The following is a 16,533-nucleotide window of genomic DNA, read 5'->3' on the forward strand; positions in this document are numbered from 1 at the left end:
TTTGGGGGACGATAGGGAACAAACAGATCTGAGAGTAGGAAATGGACAGCATCTTTACCCAGAAAAGACAGCCAGCCATCTATCCCAAAGGCCTGAAAACCAGAACTCTGAACATGGGGAGAGACACAGTCAAGTTCTGAAAGTAGAAGATGAGGGGGGAAAACAACCAAATATTTTTTTTAATTTAAATATTTATTTTTATTTTTGAGAGAGTGCGTGAGCACACATGCGTGCAGGGGAGGGGCAGAGGAACCGAAGCAGGCTCCGTGACAGCCCGAATTGGGGCTCAAACTCACAAATTGGGAGACCACGACCTGAGCTGAAGTCGGACACTTAACCGACTGAGCCACCCAGGAGCCCCACAACCAAATAGTCCTAATAACAGTTCTTCTGACACTGATCCCGTTTATTTGGAACTTAATTCTTCACCTACCTTCCCCAGAATGTCAGGAAATTACCTTCACTTATCTCAGTAAATAATATTCAATATTCCTCCCACATGAAAGCTGGTCTTCAGGGACAGGTTCTCTGACTCTCAGCTTGAGCCTTCCACTCTTAGTTTCCACTTTCAACAAGACATGGCTTCTTAGTTTCCTTGGGAAAGGTCAAATGGGGAAGCAAGCTAGCAGCTTGGAGGTGAGCTATACCTCACGGAAATCAGAGACTATGTCACAATACCAGCCAATTCCATGCTGACAGCAGGTGGGGAAGAAAGAACAGGTTCAGGCTGTGGAAGTGGATGGAGCAAGAGAGTAAGCACCGGTCCCCAAAGGTTGAACACCAAATATCTTAGGAATATGAAGAAAAAGACAACAGAACTAATTCTATGCTTCATTTATCAGGTATATTAACACAGCTCCATACCCAGGGGTCCTCCCCTCTGGACCAAGTTTGCCAGAACAGATTTTCACTCTGGTGTCCGGTTGGAGGGGGAGGCCCTCATGGTTTCTAAATTATAGCATTTCTAGGAAGACTTGGTTTATTTCTATTTATTTATTTATTTATTTTTAATTTTTTTTTTTTTAATGTTTATTTATTTTTGAGAGGGAGAGAGACAGAGTGTGAGCAGGGGAGGGGCAAAGAGAGAGGGAGACACAGAATCCGAAGCAGGCTCCAGGCTCCAAGCTGTCAGCACAGAGCCCGACACGGGGCTCGAACTCACGAACCGTGAGATCATGACCTGAGCCGAAGTCGGATGCTTAACCGACTGAGCCACCCAGACGCCCCCTTTTTTTTTTAAAAAATGTTTATTTTTGAGAGAGAGAGAGACAGAGAGACAGAGAAAACATGAACAAGTTGGGGAGGGGCAGTGAGAGGCAGAGACCATAGAATCTGAAGCAGGTTCCAGGCTGAGCTGTCAGCACAGAGCCCGGTGTGGGGCTCAAACTCATGAGCTGTGAGAGCATGACCTGAGCTGAAGTCGGATGCCCAACCGACTGAGCCACCCAGGTACCCCCAACTTGGTTTATTTCTTGTCCAAAAAGCCCAACACCCCCCTTGCCCCAAGGACAGATGAGAAACAGCTTGGCAATCACACATCTGGGGGTTGGATTTCTGATTTTGTTGGTCTTTTTGGAGAAGGACAATGGCAGAAGCCAGGGCATGTACTTCACTGAGGTAATCGTCCAAACAGCTTGCAGAACGTTATAAATGTACCAATGGGAGAGAAAGGGAAGTGGGGTGGGGGTGAAAGAGAGCCATGGTCACCAAGGCAACTGAGTTCATCCATATGTTGACTCAGGAATTGCAGGAAATTCTAGTTTTTGAGGTTTCTTCCTATCAGAATATTTCCTACATCTTCCTGGAGAGTAGACCTAAATCCAGAAGCTGTATAGTATCACTACCTTTGCCTAGAAATCTCAACCCCGCATCTCTACATACCTCTTCCTTCCTTTTCTCCAAAGAAGAGACTATGGTATTCTTCCTTCTCTTAAAGGAGTTTTTGTTTTTGTTTTTTTTTTAACTGATCCTTTAGAGGAGTTTAGTAAAAACTCCTAATAGTAAAAACAGGTCCTAATAGTAAAAACACTGGAATGGGAGTCAGGAACCCAATGTTCTCATTTACTGAATGACCTTGGGCAAGTCCTTTACCCTTTCTGGGCCTTAGGTTCCTCATATGTAAAGTGGGGGTAAGGGGGAAGGGTAGTGTTTGTGTTAGTGTGGTGAATATTCTGTGGCCTAGCTCACGCTGTCTCCATCCTACTCTTTTCCTAATTATAGAGGTTAAAAAGCTAAAAACCGAATTTCCCAGAATCCCTTGTGGATGGGTTTAGATATAGTTCAGGTTCTCCTAATTAGGAGCAAACTCGAGGTTAGATCAAAGTATGGCAGAGACCATATTTCCGTCTCCTTCACTTGTTTCTGCAGCAGCATTTTGGCTTCCTCTTCCAGTAAACTGGATGCTGGTTCTGGCGGCAGCAGCTGCTCCTTCTTGACTCCAGCTCACTGATCCCTGGATAGCAGACTTAGGGCATTTAATCTGATAGTGGCTCAAAGGTAGGAATTTCCTTCTGGAGGACAAGCCTAGAGCATGCTTCCTCAACCTTCCTAGCAAGTTTGTAAGCCCAATTCCCTGCATTAAATTCCTCTCTATTAAATATACCTAGGCCTAGGGTTCAGTGTAGAAACCACTTGATCTGACACAGGATTATCAGATGATCCCAAAAGAGTCGTTATGAAGGAGAGAGGAGAATAGAATTATTCACAAGGCCTACTCTCTGCTAAGCCAGCATCTTCTGGGGAAAATGGGCAAGATGGAGGAGCATTAGAGCATTAAAATACATTTGTCCAGAACAATCTCCTTCACTTCTTCCTTTCTTTAATTTTTTTTAACAACCTCCCTGCACTTTCTCCCTCCCACTCTAACCCTGGGGTGGGGGTGGGGGTGTTGAACTGCTTACACAGGACAGAAGGTTGAGTCAGCACATGCTTTCTTTCCATCTCTATACTCTCTGCAAGCTATTACTCTGCTGAGGATAGCATTACCTGCCCAACCCCATATAAGTATTCTCTGGATTTTAGAGGGGGGAGGTTTGGGCTAGAAAGGGCTACAAAGTGTCTTTGGCAGCAGCAGGAAATGCTTTTAAGCGCCAGGTAAAAAAAAAAAGAACCAGTCCCGACAACCCTGTGCAGCTGAGGAGTGAAGACAAGTTTGGCTGCAAAAGATCCCAGCTCATCTTCTTATAGCAATTTCTGGTCTAAGCAATGAGCCACCAGCTTCCTGTAGCAAGACTGGGGACCAACTGAAGAACAAGGTCAAATCCAACAGGTATAGTATGCTTGGTGGGAAGGAGGTACTTCCTGCCAGTCCTCCATAGGGTACTGACCCCAGGAGCCATCACACTAGAAGTAAGGCTCAGTTAGTTTTCAGACCGAAGTTGTTCCGAAGAAAACAAAAGGTACTAGCAAGAGGAATCTGTGTGAGACACACAGGCAGGAAGCAGAGCTGAGCCACCAGCGACTAGAATAGAAACAGGAAATGGGCCCAGGAACAAGCATAGAGTAATGTGCTGCAAGCAGTACAGGCTCCGGCAGGCACCAGGCAGTATCAGGGCCGGAGCAGCGTGACTGGGATGGAGAAGCAGATTGGCTAGCCCTGCCAGAGAACAGGCGTTCTAGAGAAGGGGCGGCTACTTGCACATGGTACACGCTGCTCTGAGCAGTCTGGGCAGATATGACGGAGGGGGTGGGGATTTCCTTTCTGAGACTTTTTGAGAGCACCTGGGCTACAATTCAAGGGGAGCAAGCACACACAGTCAGATATAAAGAAAACAGGTCACCAACCTCAGAAAAGCCCAGCTTCTCTGAGTACCAAAAGTGCTAGTGGCATTTTTGTCAGCCCCTTGAAAATAAGCCATCAAAAGCCTAGGCAAAAACTGTTGGCCTGTTTCCTTTCACCATGAGATGTGACAAAAGGCAACACAGTGTAAAATTTTAATCCTTCAAGCGTTCCAATTTTTTTAAGCCTTCAGAGGATTTCTGTCACTCCCCCCAGTAAACACAGATGACAAAACGTTGGCCCCCGAGCTCACGTGGGCAGCAGGAGCCCAGGGCTGCTCAGCACAGGTGTACTGAGCCCAGGAGCTGCCTCGCACAGGTGCTACACGCAGACCTGGTCCCTGAGCAGAGGTCCCAGGCCACCATGAAGAAATCAGGGGAAAAGTCCCAGAGAACGTATTGCAGCTAGGTTTTGAAGCCAAAGTAGGAGTTTGCCAGGCATTAAAGAGAGAGACAGGGAAGGTGACTGGGCAGTCATCGGAAGCAAGAAGACACTGGCAGGAAGGACTGGGAGTTGTGAGGAGTTTGAGGCACACCTGAGTGGCCGGGGACGAGGCTACACAGGTATGCTGGGAGCTGTGGCTGGTCCCACAATGGGGTCTGGCCTGTAGGCATGGAGAACCAGGGCCCCCAAAGCACCACAAAACAACGGGTGGTGGTCTTCCATTCCCACCCCACACACTCAGAGATTATTTACAGTTTACTAGACACAGTCAGTAAAATTCATGTATTCCAAAGTCCCCAAGCTTGACATTTCATTTGAAAATTTTACTCTCAGTTCTCAGGGTCTAACTCCTTGCTGCTGCTGCTGCTGCTTCTTTTCTTTTAATGTTTATTTATTTATTTAGAGAGAGAGAAAGAAAGAGGCAGAGAGAGGCAGGAGAGAGAGATTATCCCAAGAAGGCTCTGCACTGTCAGCATAGAGCCAGACTCAGGGCTCAATATCAGGAACCATGAGATCATGACCTGAGCCAAAATCCAGAGTCAACCAGACGTTCAACCGACTGAGTTACTCAGGAGTCCCCCTAACTCCTTGTTTCTAAACCATTAGATAAATGAATCACCTGGGGATCTTGTTAACAGTGTTGGATTCAATAAAGCTGGGTGGGACCCAAGAACCTGCATTTCTAAGCAATTTCCCGGGTGATGCCCGTGTTGCTAGATACAGGACCACATTTTTTCAGTAGCAAGACTCTGATTAACATCACCATTAATCAGGACACTGTTCTCTAAGAAGAAAGGCACAAACAGGGTTTGCTCCCATCTAAGTCAAGGGGAACAAAAGAACCAAATTTGAGTCAACTTCCCACTGTTTGAGGCGATTCCCTAGTTGGTTACTTCCTCCAGCAACCCTGCGCCCTATCAATTTGGGCATGTTCCCTCTCCCACCCCTCCCTGCCCCCCCAGCTGCCCTTTTCACAACTCATCTGTGCTCCATGACAAGGAGGTCTGGAAAAACAGAAGTGAAATGGCAATTCTTTCAGGACAAGCCTGGTAAATGTTAAACGACAAAGGGGTTGAGGCTTCTGGTTAAACTTGAAGAGAGAAATTCAGATTCTCCAAGCCTTTCTTCTGCTGTGTGGGATGCTAGAGGAAATATTTCGTCTGAAATATCAGAGAGAGCTGGATTCAAATCCTAGTTCTGACCCTTAGTTCCTTCTAACATAAAAAAAGGAGTGGTTACTCATTACATTTCAATTCCTGCTCTTCTAGGAGGATTGGTATTGCCTATAGCTCCTTTCCTGGCCTCACTCCTACCGTCTTAAGATGTGGATGCTACAGAAACAACGTAGTTCCCTCCCATTTCTTCTTTCTAGATCACTGTAACCCAAGCTTCCAGCAGTCTGACACTAGTAAACCATGAGTGCTAATAGCTATAGTGTTATTAAGTAAAGTCTTAAAAAGGGCTTGAAAACCCAGGTGATTAAAAAAAAATCTGTACATAACTTAACAGACATTAAAAATCCTAATCCTATTCTCCACCTCATTCCCAGCATCCATAACCTCCATTCCTACCTAATGAGAAGAAACAAGTATGATCCAGCTCTTCAACACTGGCCTCTAAGACTTCTCCAGTCAAGGGTACAGTGCCCTTTGTGAGCTAACCCAGTGAGTGCCCTTGATGCCTTTTTTTCACAACTCTTGAGAGATAAGTCTGTTTACACCCTCCTAATATTCTGCCAGCATCTTCAACCTTCTTCCTATCTACAGTATACACATGCGGGTCTTCACGTGAAGTGGAGGAATTTGGGCTGATTCAGCTGTCACCGCCCCCACCCCCCAACACCTTTCAAGAGTGTTCTTTACCTTTATACCTTTCCCTGAATTTCCTTTTCCTCCAGCCCTCAGAAACCAGGTCCTCTCCACACCTAAAAAGGATCCCAATAACCTGCTTCATGACAGATCCCACTTTATATTCCTTGAAATATAAATTCGATGTGGACCATTCCCCCTCGCCTTTGGCTTCCATAAATATGACACAATCCTGGTCCTACTCAGAGCTCACCAGCTATCTGCTGGGCGCTTCTACCCGATGGCTGCAGGCATTGTCCAGGGCTCCATCTGACTCCTCTCTCCGTAAGCCATGGGCTGGGAGGCCTCCTTCAGGCCACAGTTTAACTGTTAATCACTATACACACAGCTCTCCAATTCTATCTAGTCTCAGCTCTTTCCCAAGTTGCAGTCTCCTCTCTCCAACTAGCAACTCAGCATATGTTTTTGTCTTGTTTTTTAAGTAGGCTCCACACCCAACGTGGAGCTTGCATTCACCACCCTGAGATCAAGAGTAGGATGCTCTGGGTGCCTGGGTGGCTCAGGTAGCTAAGTGTCCGACTCTTGGGTTTCAGCTCAGGTCATGATCTCATAGTTTCATGGGTTCGAGCCCCATGCCAGGGTCTGCACTGACAGTGCAGAGCCTGATTGGGATTCTCTGTCTCCCTCTCTCTCTGCCCCTCCCCCAACTCACACTGTCTCTCTCAAAATAAATAACTTAAAAAAGAAAAAAAAAAAAAAAAACAGTAGGATACTCTACCAACTGAGTCAGGCACCCGTATTTTTTTTTTTAAGTTTCACTATATGGAACTTAACTTCTCCCCCAAAATGAGTTTTCCTTTTAACTTTTCCATCAACGAGATCTTTCTCCTCACCCCCTTCAAGATCATTAAATTTTCTACCCAGTAGAAGCCACTTTCTCTCAGATCTATACATTTTTTCCTGCACACCTCATAAATGGGACTAGTTGACTATGCAAATGAGACAAAGGGGTACAACTCCACACCTCTCACCAGAATTTTTTCAACAGTTTAACTTCTGCCCTTGCTTCCAGACTCTCCCCTTTTCAAACCACACTATACACGAATGGATTATTTTTTATAACATTAGTTTTATCACATTACTGCTCTAATTCCATATCTAGTCTGCAGGCCTGTAAGATCAAATCCAAATGGCTTACTTGGCCCACCAGGGTCCTAATTCCTTTAATCTAGCTTTCCTTCCTGTTACTGTCCACCCCCTGGAAGCTGGATCCTGACCAGCCCCCCAATATCATCTATACTATACCCCACCCCCACCTGGCCTCTGCTCAGGCTATACTTTTCTTTTTTAACCACCCGAGTATCTCCATATCTAGGTCATTCTAAACTTCTGCCATGATGTCTTCCCTCAACTATGTAGACATAAATGATCACTGACTTAACCAAACTTGGCAGTATCCATTATGACATTCAGGTATACATTCTTCTACCTGTTTTACTAATGAAACAGAGAAGGATCCTTGAGGGTAGCAACCATGTCATATTCAGAATCACAGGCTGCCTCAGAAGTCATCAAAGTCTAACCCTTGTCTAATGCCTGTCTGCCTTCTATAGAATGCCCACAGCAAACAGTGTGCTAGCTTTTACTCCAGGGACAGGAAACTTACTCACTTTTTTTAATATTCTCATCCTCCAGATCACAAAAGAACTTGAATGTCACACTTGGCCTTAAACCTACAGGCAACAGGTAGCCAGAGGCTTTTAAAGCAGTAATGTTAACTTGCCAGATTTGACTTTTTAAGATGATTACAATGAGGACAGACTTGGAAGGAAAAAAAACAGAACAGCTGGGAGTCTGGGGGGGGAAGACACTAGGTGAGAAGTAACAGGGGACTTAAAAAAAAAAAAGGCAATGGGTAGGACAGGGGAAACCAGATCCAAAAGCCATTTCTGAGGTAGACTGGGATTTGGTGGCCAACTTCTAGAAAGGCTTCAGTGACGAGTGCCACAGAGCGGAGAACTCCCAGGGTGGTGTTGGCAGTGCAAGGGCTGCCCTACCCCAGGAATAGACTGCACTGAGCCCACAACTGTGGGCAGACTATTTCTCCCAAGTCTCTTTTCTCTCCACCTTTTTCAAGTCACAGCCTTCCCTCCAGATCACCAAGAGTCAAACTACAGCTTAAGTCACCACTGTTATTCAAGTTACCATTGTGGCTTCCTCATCTTCTGATTTTTTTCTTCCCCTTTCGAAGGGCTACCTAAGCTCACTATTATTCAAGTATGGTTTTTAGAACTCTAGCACCACCTGAGAGCTTGCTAGAAATGCAAACTGTTAGGTCCCACTCTACACCCAGAATCTCTGGGTAGAGGTCAGTAATCTGTGTTTTAATTAATCTCCAGATGATTCTTAGTGCATGCTAAAGTTTGAGAAGCACTGATCTAGCTAACCTTTCTAGATCTGGATTTTCAATTCTATATCTATTTTCCACCACTGAATGGAAATTGTATTCCAAGTAAAATTTCAAGACTAAAATGTAAATTTACAAATGTGCCTCAGTAAGAAAAAAAATTGGGAAGCATTCTCTAGGGAAACCACATACGCTTGAATGAATCACTTAAACAGAAGCTTTTATTTATTTATTTTTTTAAGTTTTTATTTATTTTTGAGACAGAGACAGAGCATGAGCAGGGAAGGGGCAGAGAGAGAGGGAGACCCAGAATCTGAAGCAAGCTCCAGGCTCTGAGCTGTCAGCACAGAGCCCGACGCGGGGCTTGAACTCACAGACTGCGAGATCATGACCTGAGCCGAAGTCGGACGCTCAACCGACTGAGCCACCCAGGCACCCCAAACAGAAGCTTTTAAAGATGTAACTCCAAGTCATTCCCAGACATGATTATAATCAAAAGTCAGATACCAATTTTCAGATGAGACCCTTAAAGATTTTGCCCCAAACTAAAGAAACCCCAAACAAACCCATTTTGTTTGCTTGTTCACCCATCCCTTACAAGAACCTTCTTCTCTTTTTTTTAATGTTTATTTATTTTTCAGAGAGAGAGAAAAAAAACAAACAAACAAACAGCAGGGGAGGGGCAAAGAGAAAGAGGGAGACACAGAATCTGAATCAGGCTCCAGGCTCTGAGTTGTCAGCACAGAGCCTAATGTGGGGCTCAAAACCATGAACCGTGAGATCATGCCCTGAGCCAAAGTCGGACGCTTAACCAACTGAGCCACTCAGGCACCCCAAGAACCTTCTTACCATAAGGTGAAGTAGTAGCTATTTTACAAGACAGATGACAAACCCTAACCCCACTTCTTCCTAAGGCCACTGTCAGGAAGCACAAATAAATTAATCCATCCTCTACCATGGAGTTTGGGCTTTCCTGTAACAGGTTGTGATACCTGCCTTGCCCTAGTAGTGAAAGCAACAATCTTATAATATGGTCAAGCTGTCCCCTGTCAGACATACACTTTGTGAATGAACAATGTAATAGATGCTGCTCAGTGGAGCCTACTTTATGCCAGGCACTAGGATGCCAAGGAACAAGACAGTCAGCCCTCATGAGTTTGTGTTAAATAAGTAACACTTATTTAAATTTGAAATTACACTTGAGAAAGATACTGACGAAAAAACATGGGTGCTAAGTCTATTTTAGCAAAGGAACCTGACACAGTTTGGATTAGTGGATTTCTACCAGGGCTGCAAATCACAGTCACCTGGGACAGCCTCTAACCACAGCAAAGCCCAAGCCCCACCCCCCCCCGCCAAACAATTCAGAACTCTGAACCCTGGCCACTGGATTTTAAAGATCGTTTGTTCCCCAGGCATTTCTGACATGCAGCCAAAGTAGAGAACCACTGGTCTGGGGCATCATGTGATAGATATTAGGGGTAGATAGGTCATTAACACAGTGCCTGCCCTCCAGAGGCTTACCATCAAGTGGAAGAGACCCAAGTAAGTAGAGGTATCAGCAAATTGCTCTAGTGACATGAAGGAAAGAAACCTCAGATATTGGATAGTGTTTCCCTTGGTACAAGGATGGGGAAGTGATCTCAGAGAGCTATATAAGGTGCTTTTACCTATGTCAGCAAGGTTTGCTTGCTAACGATGGGTCCTCAGGCTGAATCATTCTTTGTATCTTTTAATTTTTTTTAGTGTTTATTTATTTTTGAAAGAGACAGACAGACAGACAGACAGACAGTGAGCAGGGAAGGGTCAGAGAAAGGGAGACACAGAATCGGAAGCAGGCTCCAGGCTCTGAGCTGTCAGCACAGAGCCTGATGTGGGGCTCAAACTCACAAAACTGCGAGATCATGACCTGAGCCGAAGTTGGACACTTAACCGACTGAGCCACCCAGGAGCCCCTCTTTGTATCTTTAATAGGTCTTAAATATTGCAGAGTTGTTTTATTTATTTATTTATTTAGCATTTATTCATTTTTGAGAGACAGAAACAGAGCGTGAGTGGAGGAGGGGCAGAGAGAGAGGGAGACACAGAAGGCTCTGAGCTGTCAGCACAGAGCCCGATGCGGGGCTCAAACTCGTGAACCGCAAGATCATGACCTGAGCCAAGGTCAGACACTTAACCGAATGAGCCACCCAGGCGCCCCTGTTTTTTGTTTTTTAAATAAAAACTGACTTCAGTCCGTGAGGGCATCGCAGAAGTTATTTAAGCTGAGTTTTGACACTTGATTAGGAAGGAGTTTTCTGAGGAAATAATCTTAAATATGTAGTCTGAAATATGAACAAGAATTAGGAGGAAATGTGTATTAGGCAAGGGAAGGGTCTGTGCAAGGGTCCAGAAGCAGAAAAAAGCATGGGGCCTTATAAAAACTGAGAGGAAGTCGACAGCAAGGCAAAGAGCAAAAAAGGATGAAACAGAAGTTCTCAAAGTGCCATCCCTGATCTAGCGGCATCAAGTGATCTGTTAGAAATGCAAGGTCTCAGGCCTCATTCCAGATCTAAATCAGAAGCAGGGGGCAGCCTATGTAATATTAAGGATTTTGGATTTTATTCTAAGATTAATGAAAAATAACTGAGAGGTTTTAAATAGAGGGATAACATAATCAGGATAATAGCAGCTAAACGGTCTGGCATTAATAGCTGAGCAAAAACTCCTCAAAATCTAATTTTTGTAATAATCAGGATCAGAAACCATAATGAGTCTTTAAATCAAGGGTCACAATCATAATGCTTTTAAGGCTAAGTGGGTAAGGTGAATGAGCGAAGAGGGTGATGTGGAAAACTGGAAAGGCTGCCCTCCAGTCAGCTGCTAGCTACTGTTCTGGAGCCACACACAAAGGGGTGCCCCCTAGACATCTGCTGAGTGAAGGAATGCACTGGCAAACCTAGGGATCCCTGACACAACCGCTTAAGAAAAGAGAGGGCCCCTTCTAGGGAATCCCAACTTCTCCTTTCTTCAGATGTGACGGTTTCCCAGCCTGGCTAGGCAAATCTGGCATCAAACCAAAATTTCAAAGAATAACCACCTTTTGTTTCTTAGTCCAAGTAGCAGAGGGATAAAAAGCAATTCAACAAACAAGATGCCAATAACCCAGCCAGCTCACCTCCCACATAGAGCTTCTACCACAGAGCAAATGACCCATTTGGATGAATCTATAGTAGAAGCCTGAGCTTGGGAATGCTGCTTGTGATAGGCTGCCCAGGAACAATCCTCCCCTGGGCCCACAAAGCTGCCAGCACCCTCCCTTCAGCAGGTCAAATCAGAAGCTCTGGCTCAAGGCTCTCAACCGTTAGAAGACATGCAACATGTTTGTATGCTAGGCTTCCCAGGACTAAAAGACAACAAATACAGTTCTGTTGAAAGCTTACTAGGAGCAAGCAGAAACTTTTTGACGGGGAGCAACTTAAAGCACCGGCAAAAACCCACTGATTTGGTTTCTTGCCACAGTAGCACCTCACCAAGATTTACCTACAGACCACAGATGACGAGGGAGTGGTTACACATTTCTGACTGAATCAGGTTAAAAAACACGTTCCAGTGAGGTTCAGGATGCAGAAAAGGATTGCAACAGACATTTGTGAAAAGGGAACAAAAAGGGACTGCCTTATTCAGACACATCCTCACCCAGTTCCTCAACTGAGAAAGTCAAGGGTCTCAGACTCCCATCTGACAGTGCCTACTTGTCCTGGCCTGGGATGCCTGCACAGCAGGTACCCAGGGACTCCGCAGATCTTGCCCTACTCAGGTCATGGCTCAGAGATCTTCAGGGGAAGCCCCGAGAGGCTTCATGATGAACAGAGTTCCTGCTTCCTACCTCTTCCTTAAAGATCCAGAAACCATTTTCTCCCAAGTCAGAATAACTGAAGAGACAGGCTTCAAATCTGAGTAGAATCAACATTTCAAGACTTTTATCTAGATACATGTGGCTGAATTCCTATTTACTAATAACTGAAGCACGATTTGCCATGGAGGGTTTGATACCTACTGTCTTAACTAGATTTCAGAGCAGCCCATTTTATTCCTGTGCCCAGATTAATTTTCAGAGTCCGACTGACTTGCCTACATACAGCACCAGAGCTAAGATCTGGGGCAAATGTTCCCAGAACCAGTCTACTGTTAACTAGTTGGTGCCGTCTCTCAGGTATCATGTAGAGTCTCTATGCCCTCAGAAGTGATGATGATCATATCTGACATTTATGTAGCGTCAGATATTCATAAGCACTCTATTTTAACTTATCTCACGTTAGTAACCACCCCACAAAGTGGGTACTTTTAGGTTCATTTTACAGATGCAGAAACTAAGGCATGGCAAGGTTAAGTGACTTGCCCAAGGCTACAGTTAGTGACAGAGTCAAAAGGTAGACTGAGTAACAATGGCTCCACAGCCCAAGCTCTTCATCAGCAGACTGTACTGCTGTTCTCAGGATACAGTCGGTCCATCCATAAACACCAATCAAGCATCTGGGCACCAAGCACTTAACTAGACAAAAGCACCTATTCACACAAAACAACCAGAAAAACTACTTTTACTCAGTCTATGCTCAATGCAATAATCCATGCTGAATGCACCCCCAGATCGTACTTCCTAGCTAAACACTGAGACAAAAACCTAAAAATTAAGCCCTGAAAAGTAAGGTGAAAACATCCCTGAGACTTCTCTCCCCTTTGGTGGAGAGCACATAGTGCTTCCAACATCTTCATCATCTCTGTCCCTCACCTGGCCCATGCCGCAGAGTCCAAGATTTAAAAAACAAAACCCCAAACCAAAAAACTCTAAATAGAGATCACAAACTTATTCTCCAGGCAGGGAGCCAAAACAGACATTCCACAAGGTCAGTCCATAAATTCCTATTTAGAATTTTCAACCTGAATTCAAGGAATAGCTCATTGTTTATTTAGGTCATACCACCAAAACACCCAACCAGAAACCAGTTTTCTTTGCTTTCCTCTCTGCCCCAACATCTTTTAGAGGTTGGCAAGAATACTCACAGGCAAGCTCGAGGGTCTTGACTGAAGGCTCAAGTTCATATCTTCTTGCCCTCCCTTACTGGAGGTCATTGAGGGGGCTGAGGATGCCTGAGACCCAAATGAATCTTGAGATAACTCCTAAAATAAGAAAACAAAAGCTGTGAAGGCCTGGTACTGATAAACCAGGCAAGCTTGCTTCATGGTTAATGGGCTATGGGGCTGTCTCACAGAGGGCCAGTGAGAGCAAGAAACTGCCCAATTGCCCGCAATATTATCTGAAGGCAGAAAAATACAAGGTGTGGCTCTTAAGACACATGTCAAGGAGCACCAGGTGATGTACGGAATTGATGAATCGCTATAATATACGCTTGAAACTAATAGAACACTGTGAACTAATTGGAATTAAAAAAATAAAGTTGTTGGTTGGATTAAAAAAAAAAGACTTGTCAAAATGGATGTAAGACTCTTTCTGAATGGCACTGCTGACCATTTACCACCACAGAGTGTTGTTTCTTCGAGTTAAATGTTGAAGTATGGCTAACTATAATTTTATGTATCAAGGAATGAGACTAATTAAAAAAAATCCCTCTGCATTAAAATGAGTCCTGCTTCCTTCAAAGACATTGCCTTAGGATGAGATATTCATTCCAATAATGCTACCAATGCACAGAATCTTTAGTGGATCTGTCACCACTCGGTCATTTCTTCTCTTTTTTGCTTTTTAAAGAATAAAACCCAAATTGTTATTTTTAAGCTTTATCACCTACCTTGTTCACAGACATGACTACAAATGAATGTTCGCTATTTCCTAAAATCAAATCCACCTTCAACAAATGAAAGGACTCGCCACCATGGAGAATATTCTAAGCTATGTGATGTCAGCTCTGATGGCAGTTTCAAATGAAGGGGTCCGAAATACTTTGAGCAATAGCAGAATGTAATGGCAGTTGGAATGAATGTACAGTACAGCCTCCCAAAGCAACTGTTTTTAAAAAGACCAAACTCACTTAGATGTTCAAGTTCTGAACGCTAGTATAAAAATTAAAAAAAAAAAAAAAAAAAAAAAAAAAAAAAAAAGTCCCGTTATCTTTAATTTCTTATCCGTCTATGCAACTTTCCATTGCCCTATTTCTTCATCAGTAAGGAAAGGTACAGATTTTTATGCAGTTAAGGTTATGCCTTTATTAGTTCAATCAATCCAGTTAGCATGTTTACCCAGAGTTTAATTGGTTTTTAAGTGCACATTTGAGAACCAATTTGTATGGCAAAGTTCTCGGGACAACCAATCCCCGAGTTGCCTGTGGTCACACGTAGGGAAGGGTGAAAGGCAGAGGTGCCTTACCTGCGGTGGAGGGAAGCGCTGCTGGGAATAGGCAGTTTGCTGGGACTGCTGAGACTGGGGCTGAGGGTACGCAGCCTGCTGGGAGAGCGTCGAGGAGGCTGGCTGCTGAGGTTGCTGCTGCTGGTAGGGAGACTGTGCCTGTGGCTGTGAGTAGGGGGGCTGGCTCTGGGGGTGCTGCTGCGTCGTGGATTGCTGGGAGGGGTATGGAGTCGGGGACTGCTGATGTGGAGGCTGGGATGGCTGCTGGGAATAGGGAGGCTGAGAAGACGGGAGCTGTGGCGGCTGAGACTGCGGCTGCTGCTGATAGGAAGGCTGGGCGTGAGGGTTCTGGGATGGTGGCTGCTGGGAGTAGGGTGGCTGCTGCTGCTGGGGGTGAGGACTTTGCTGGTTGTAATATGGAGTCTGGCCCTGTTGACCATACCCACTGGGGCCTTGTTGTCCATAAGGAGGAATCTGTAGGAAAGGAAAGGATACTTTTAGCACAGACTCTTCTGGATGAAGAAAGGTATTCTGTCAGAAGCTACGCCCTAAGGATGGGTATAGAAAGCAGGCAAGCCAAGCCTCCCACTTAGAAGGCCCATGGTTTCTCCTACCATCCCTCTCTCAACTGAGCCAGGAAGGACAGCCAAGCTGGGTTACAAGTTGGTTTGTTTACAAGTAGAATGCATTCATCCACAGAAAATTTACACTATTTAATATTTGAGCAACTTACAAGAGTTCAAGAGCAGCTGTTTTTACCAATGAACCTACTCTTTTTATCATGGCCTAGACTGTTTTTGTAAGTGCTAGGAATCTGCACCCTAGCCACAACGAATAGTCAACAGCAGCCTGGCTCAGCCAAGTGAAAACTGGGTTTAGTAACCCAGACAGTGTGCAAATCTCTAAGCTACTCGGGCTCTCTTTTTCATTTAGTCTTCATTCAAAAAATATCTGAAAGCCTACCTGTTTACTTGTACTAGGCATGATCCTAGGCACTGGGGATATATTTGGTAAGCAGGCAAAACCAAAAAACAACAAAAAGCAACCAACCTAATAATATCTACCCATCTTTTCCTCCGTTTTCTCGTTGGAAAAAAAATCCAAACAAAAGAAAACAAAATAAACAAACAACAAAAAAACCCAAAGTGACAGTATCCTATTTTCTATATTTAAGAGCATACTTTAAAGTCTTAGAAGTAAAGTTAGGTTTTATATTCTGTCCATCACCATTTTCAGTATGAGTATTACTCAAATATAAATGATAGAAAATGCTGTCAAAACAAAAAAATGACAATAAAAAGATAATGGTGCAGATGGCCAGACAAGAGGAGATGAGGGAAATCTTAACATTTATAACAGCACTGTTAGCATCGTTATGGTTCGGTCTTCCCCTTCTCTTCTATTCCCAGTCCCTCCTAACCATTCATTTTGAATCAGCTATATGCTGAAGGCCTTGGGAAACGTGAAGGGTCTTTTCCATCCCCAGGGCTCATGGCATGAGGGGCTTTTCTTGGTAGCAGTGGATAGGTGCCTAGCTGCTGCCTTTCTTCCCACCTTCCCAGAGATCACTACTCAGTGAATACAAGCAGGCCAGCCAGGTCAAAGAACACAGATCTGTACAGCCTGTGGCCAGGGAGTTTTCCTTCAAGCACACAGGGGATGGTACCCACAACCTTGGCCTTGTAAGCAGCCTACTGGAGCCAACTGAGTTAGTTGGTCTATCCTCCTTTCAAGAGATTTAGATGCCAGAGAC

The 16,533-nt window shown here is 44.5% G+C and overlaps 1 protein-coding gene and 1 long non-coding RNA gene across 4 annotated transcripts in view; one reads left to right on the forward strand and one right to left on the reverse strand.

Moving 5' to 3' along the window:
* ARID1A (AT-rich interaction domain 1A) overlaps positions 1 to 16,533 on the reverse strand; it is a 70,212-nt gene that overhangs the window by 26,914 nt on the left and 26,765 nt on the right. For all 3 annotated transcript variants that reach the window (XM_078452165.2, XM_078452164.2, XM_078452166.2), the window contains exons 3-4: positions 14,802 to 15,254; positions 13,481 to 13,597 (exon numbers count right to left, since the gene is read on the reverse strand). In XM_078452165.2, the coding sequence (XP_078308291.1) occupies positions 13,481 to 13,597; positions 14,802 to 15,254 (570 nt within the window). The remainder of the gene's footprint in view (positions 1 to 13,480; positions 13,598 to 14,801; positions 15,255 to 16,533) is intronic.
* LOC132670748 (uncharacterized) lies at positions 714 to 14,478 on the forward strand. Its single transcript, XR_009606896.3, has 4 exons — positions 714 to 842; positions 3,088 to 3,268; positions 5,772 to 5,886; positions 14,238 to 14,478. It is a non-coding gene; the product is annotated as an uncharacterized LOC132670748 (long non-coding RNA).

Source organism: Panthera onca, chromosome C1 (assembly GCF_046562875.1).
Source record: "Panthera onca isolate mPanOnc1 chromosome C1, mPanOnc1 haplotype 2, whole genome shotgun sequence".
Taxonomy (NCBI): Eukaryota; Metazoa; Chordata; class Mammalia; order Carnivora; family Felidae; genus Panthera; species Panthera onca.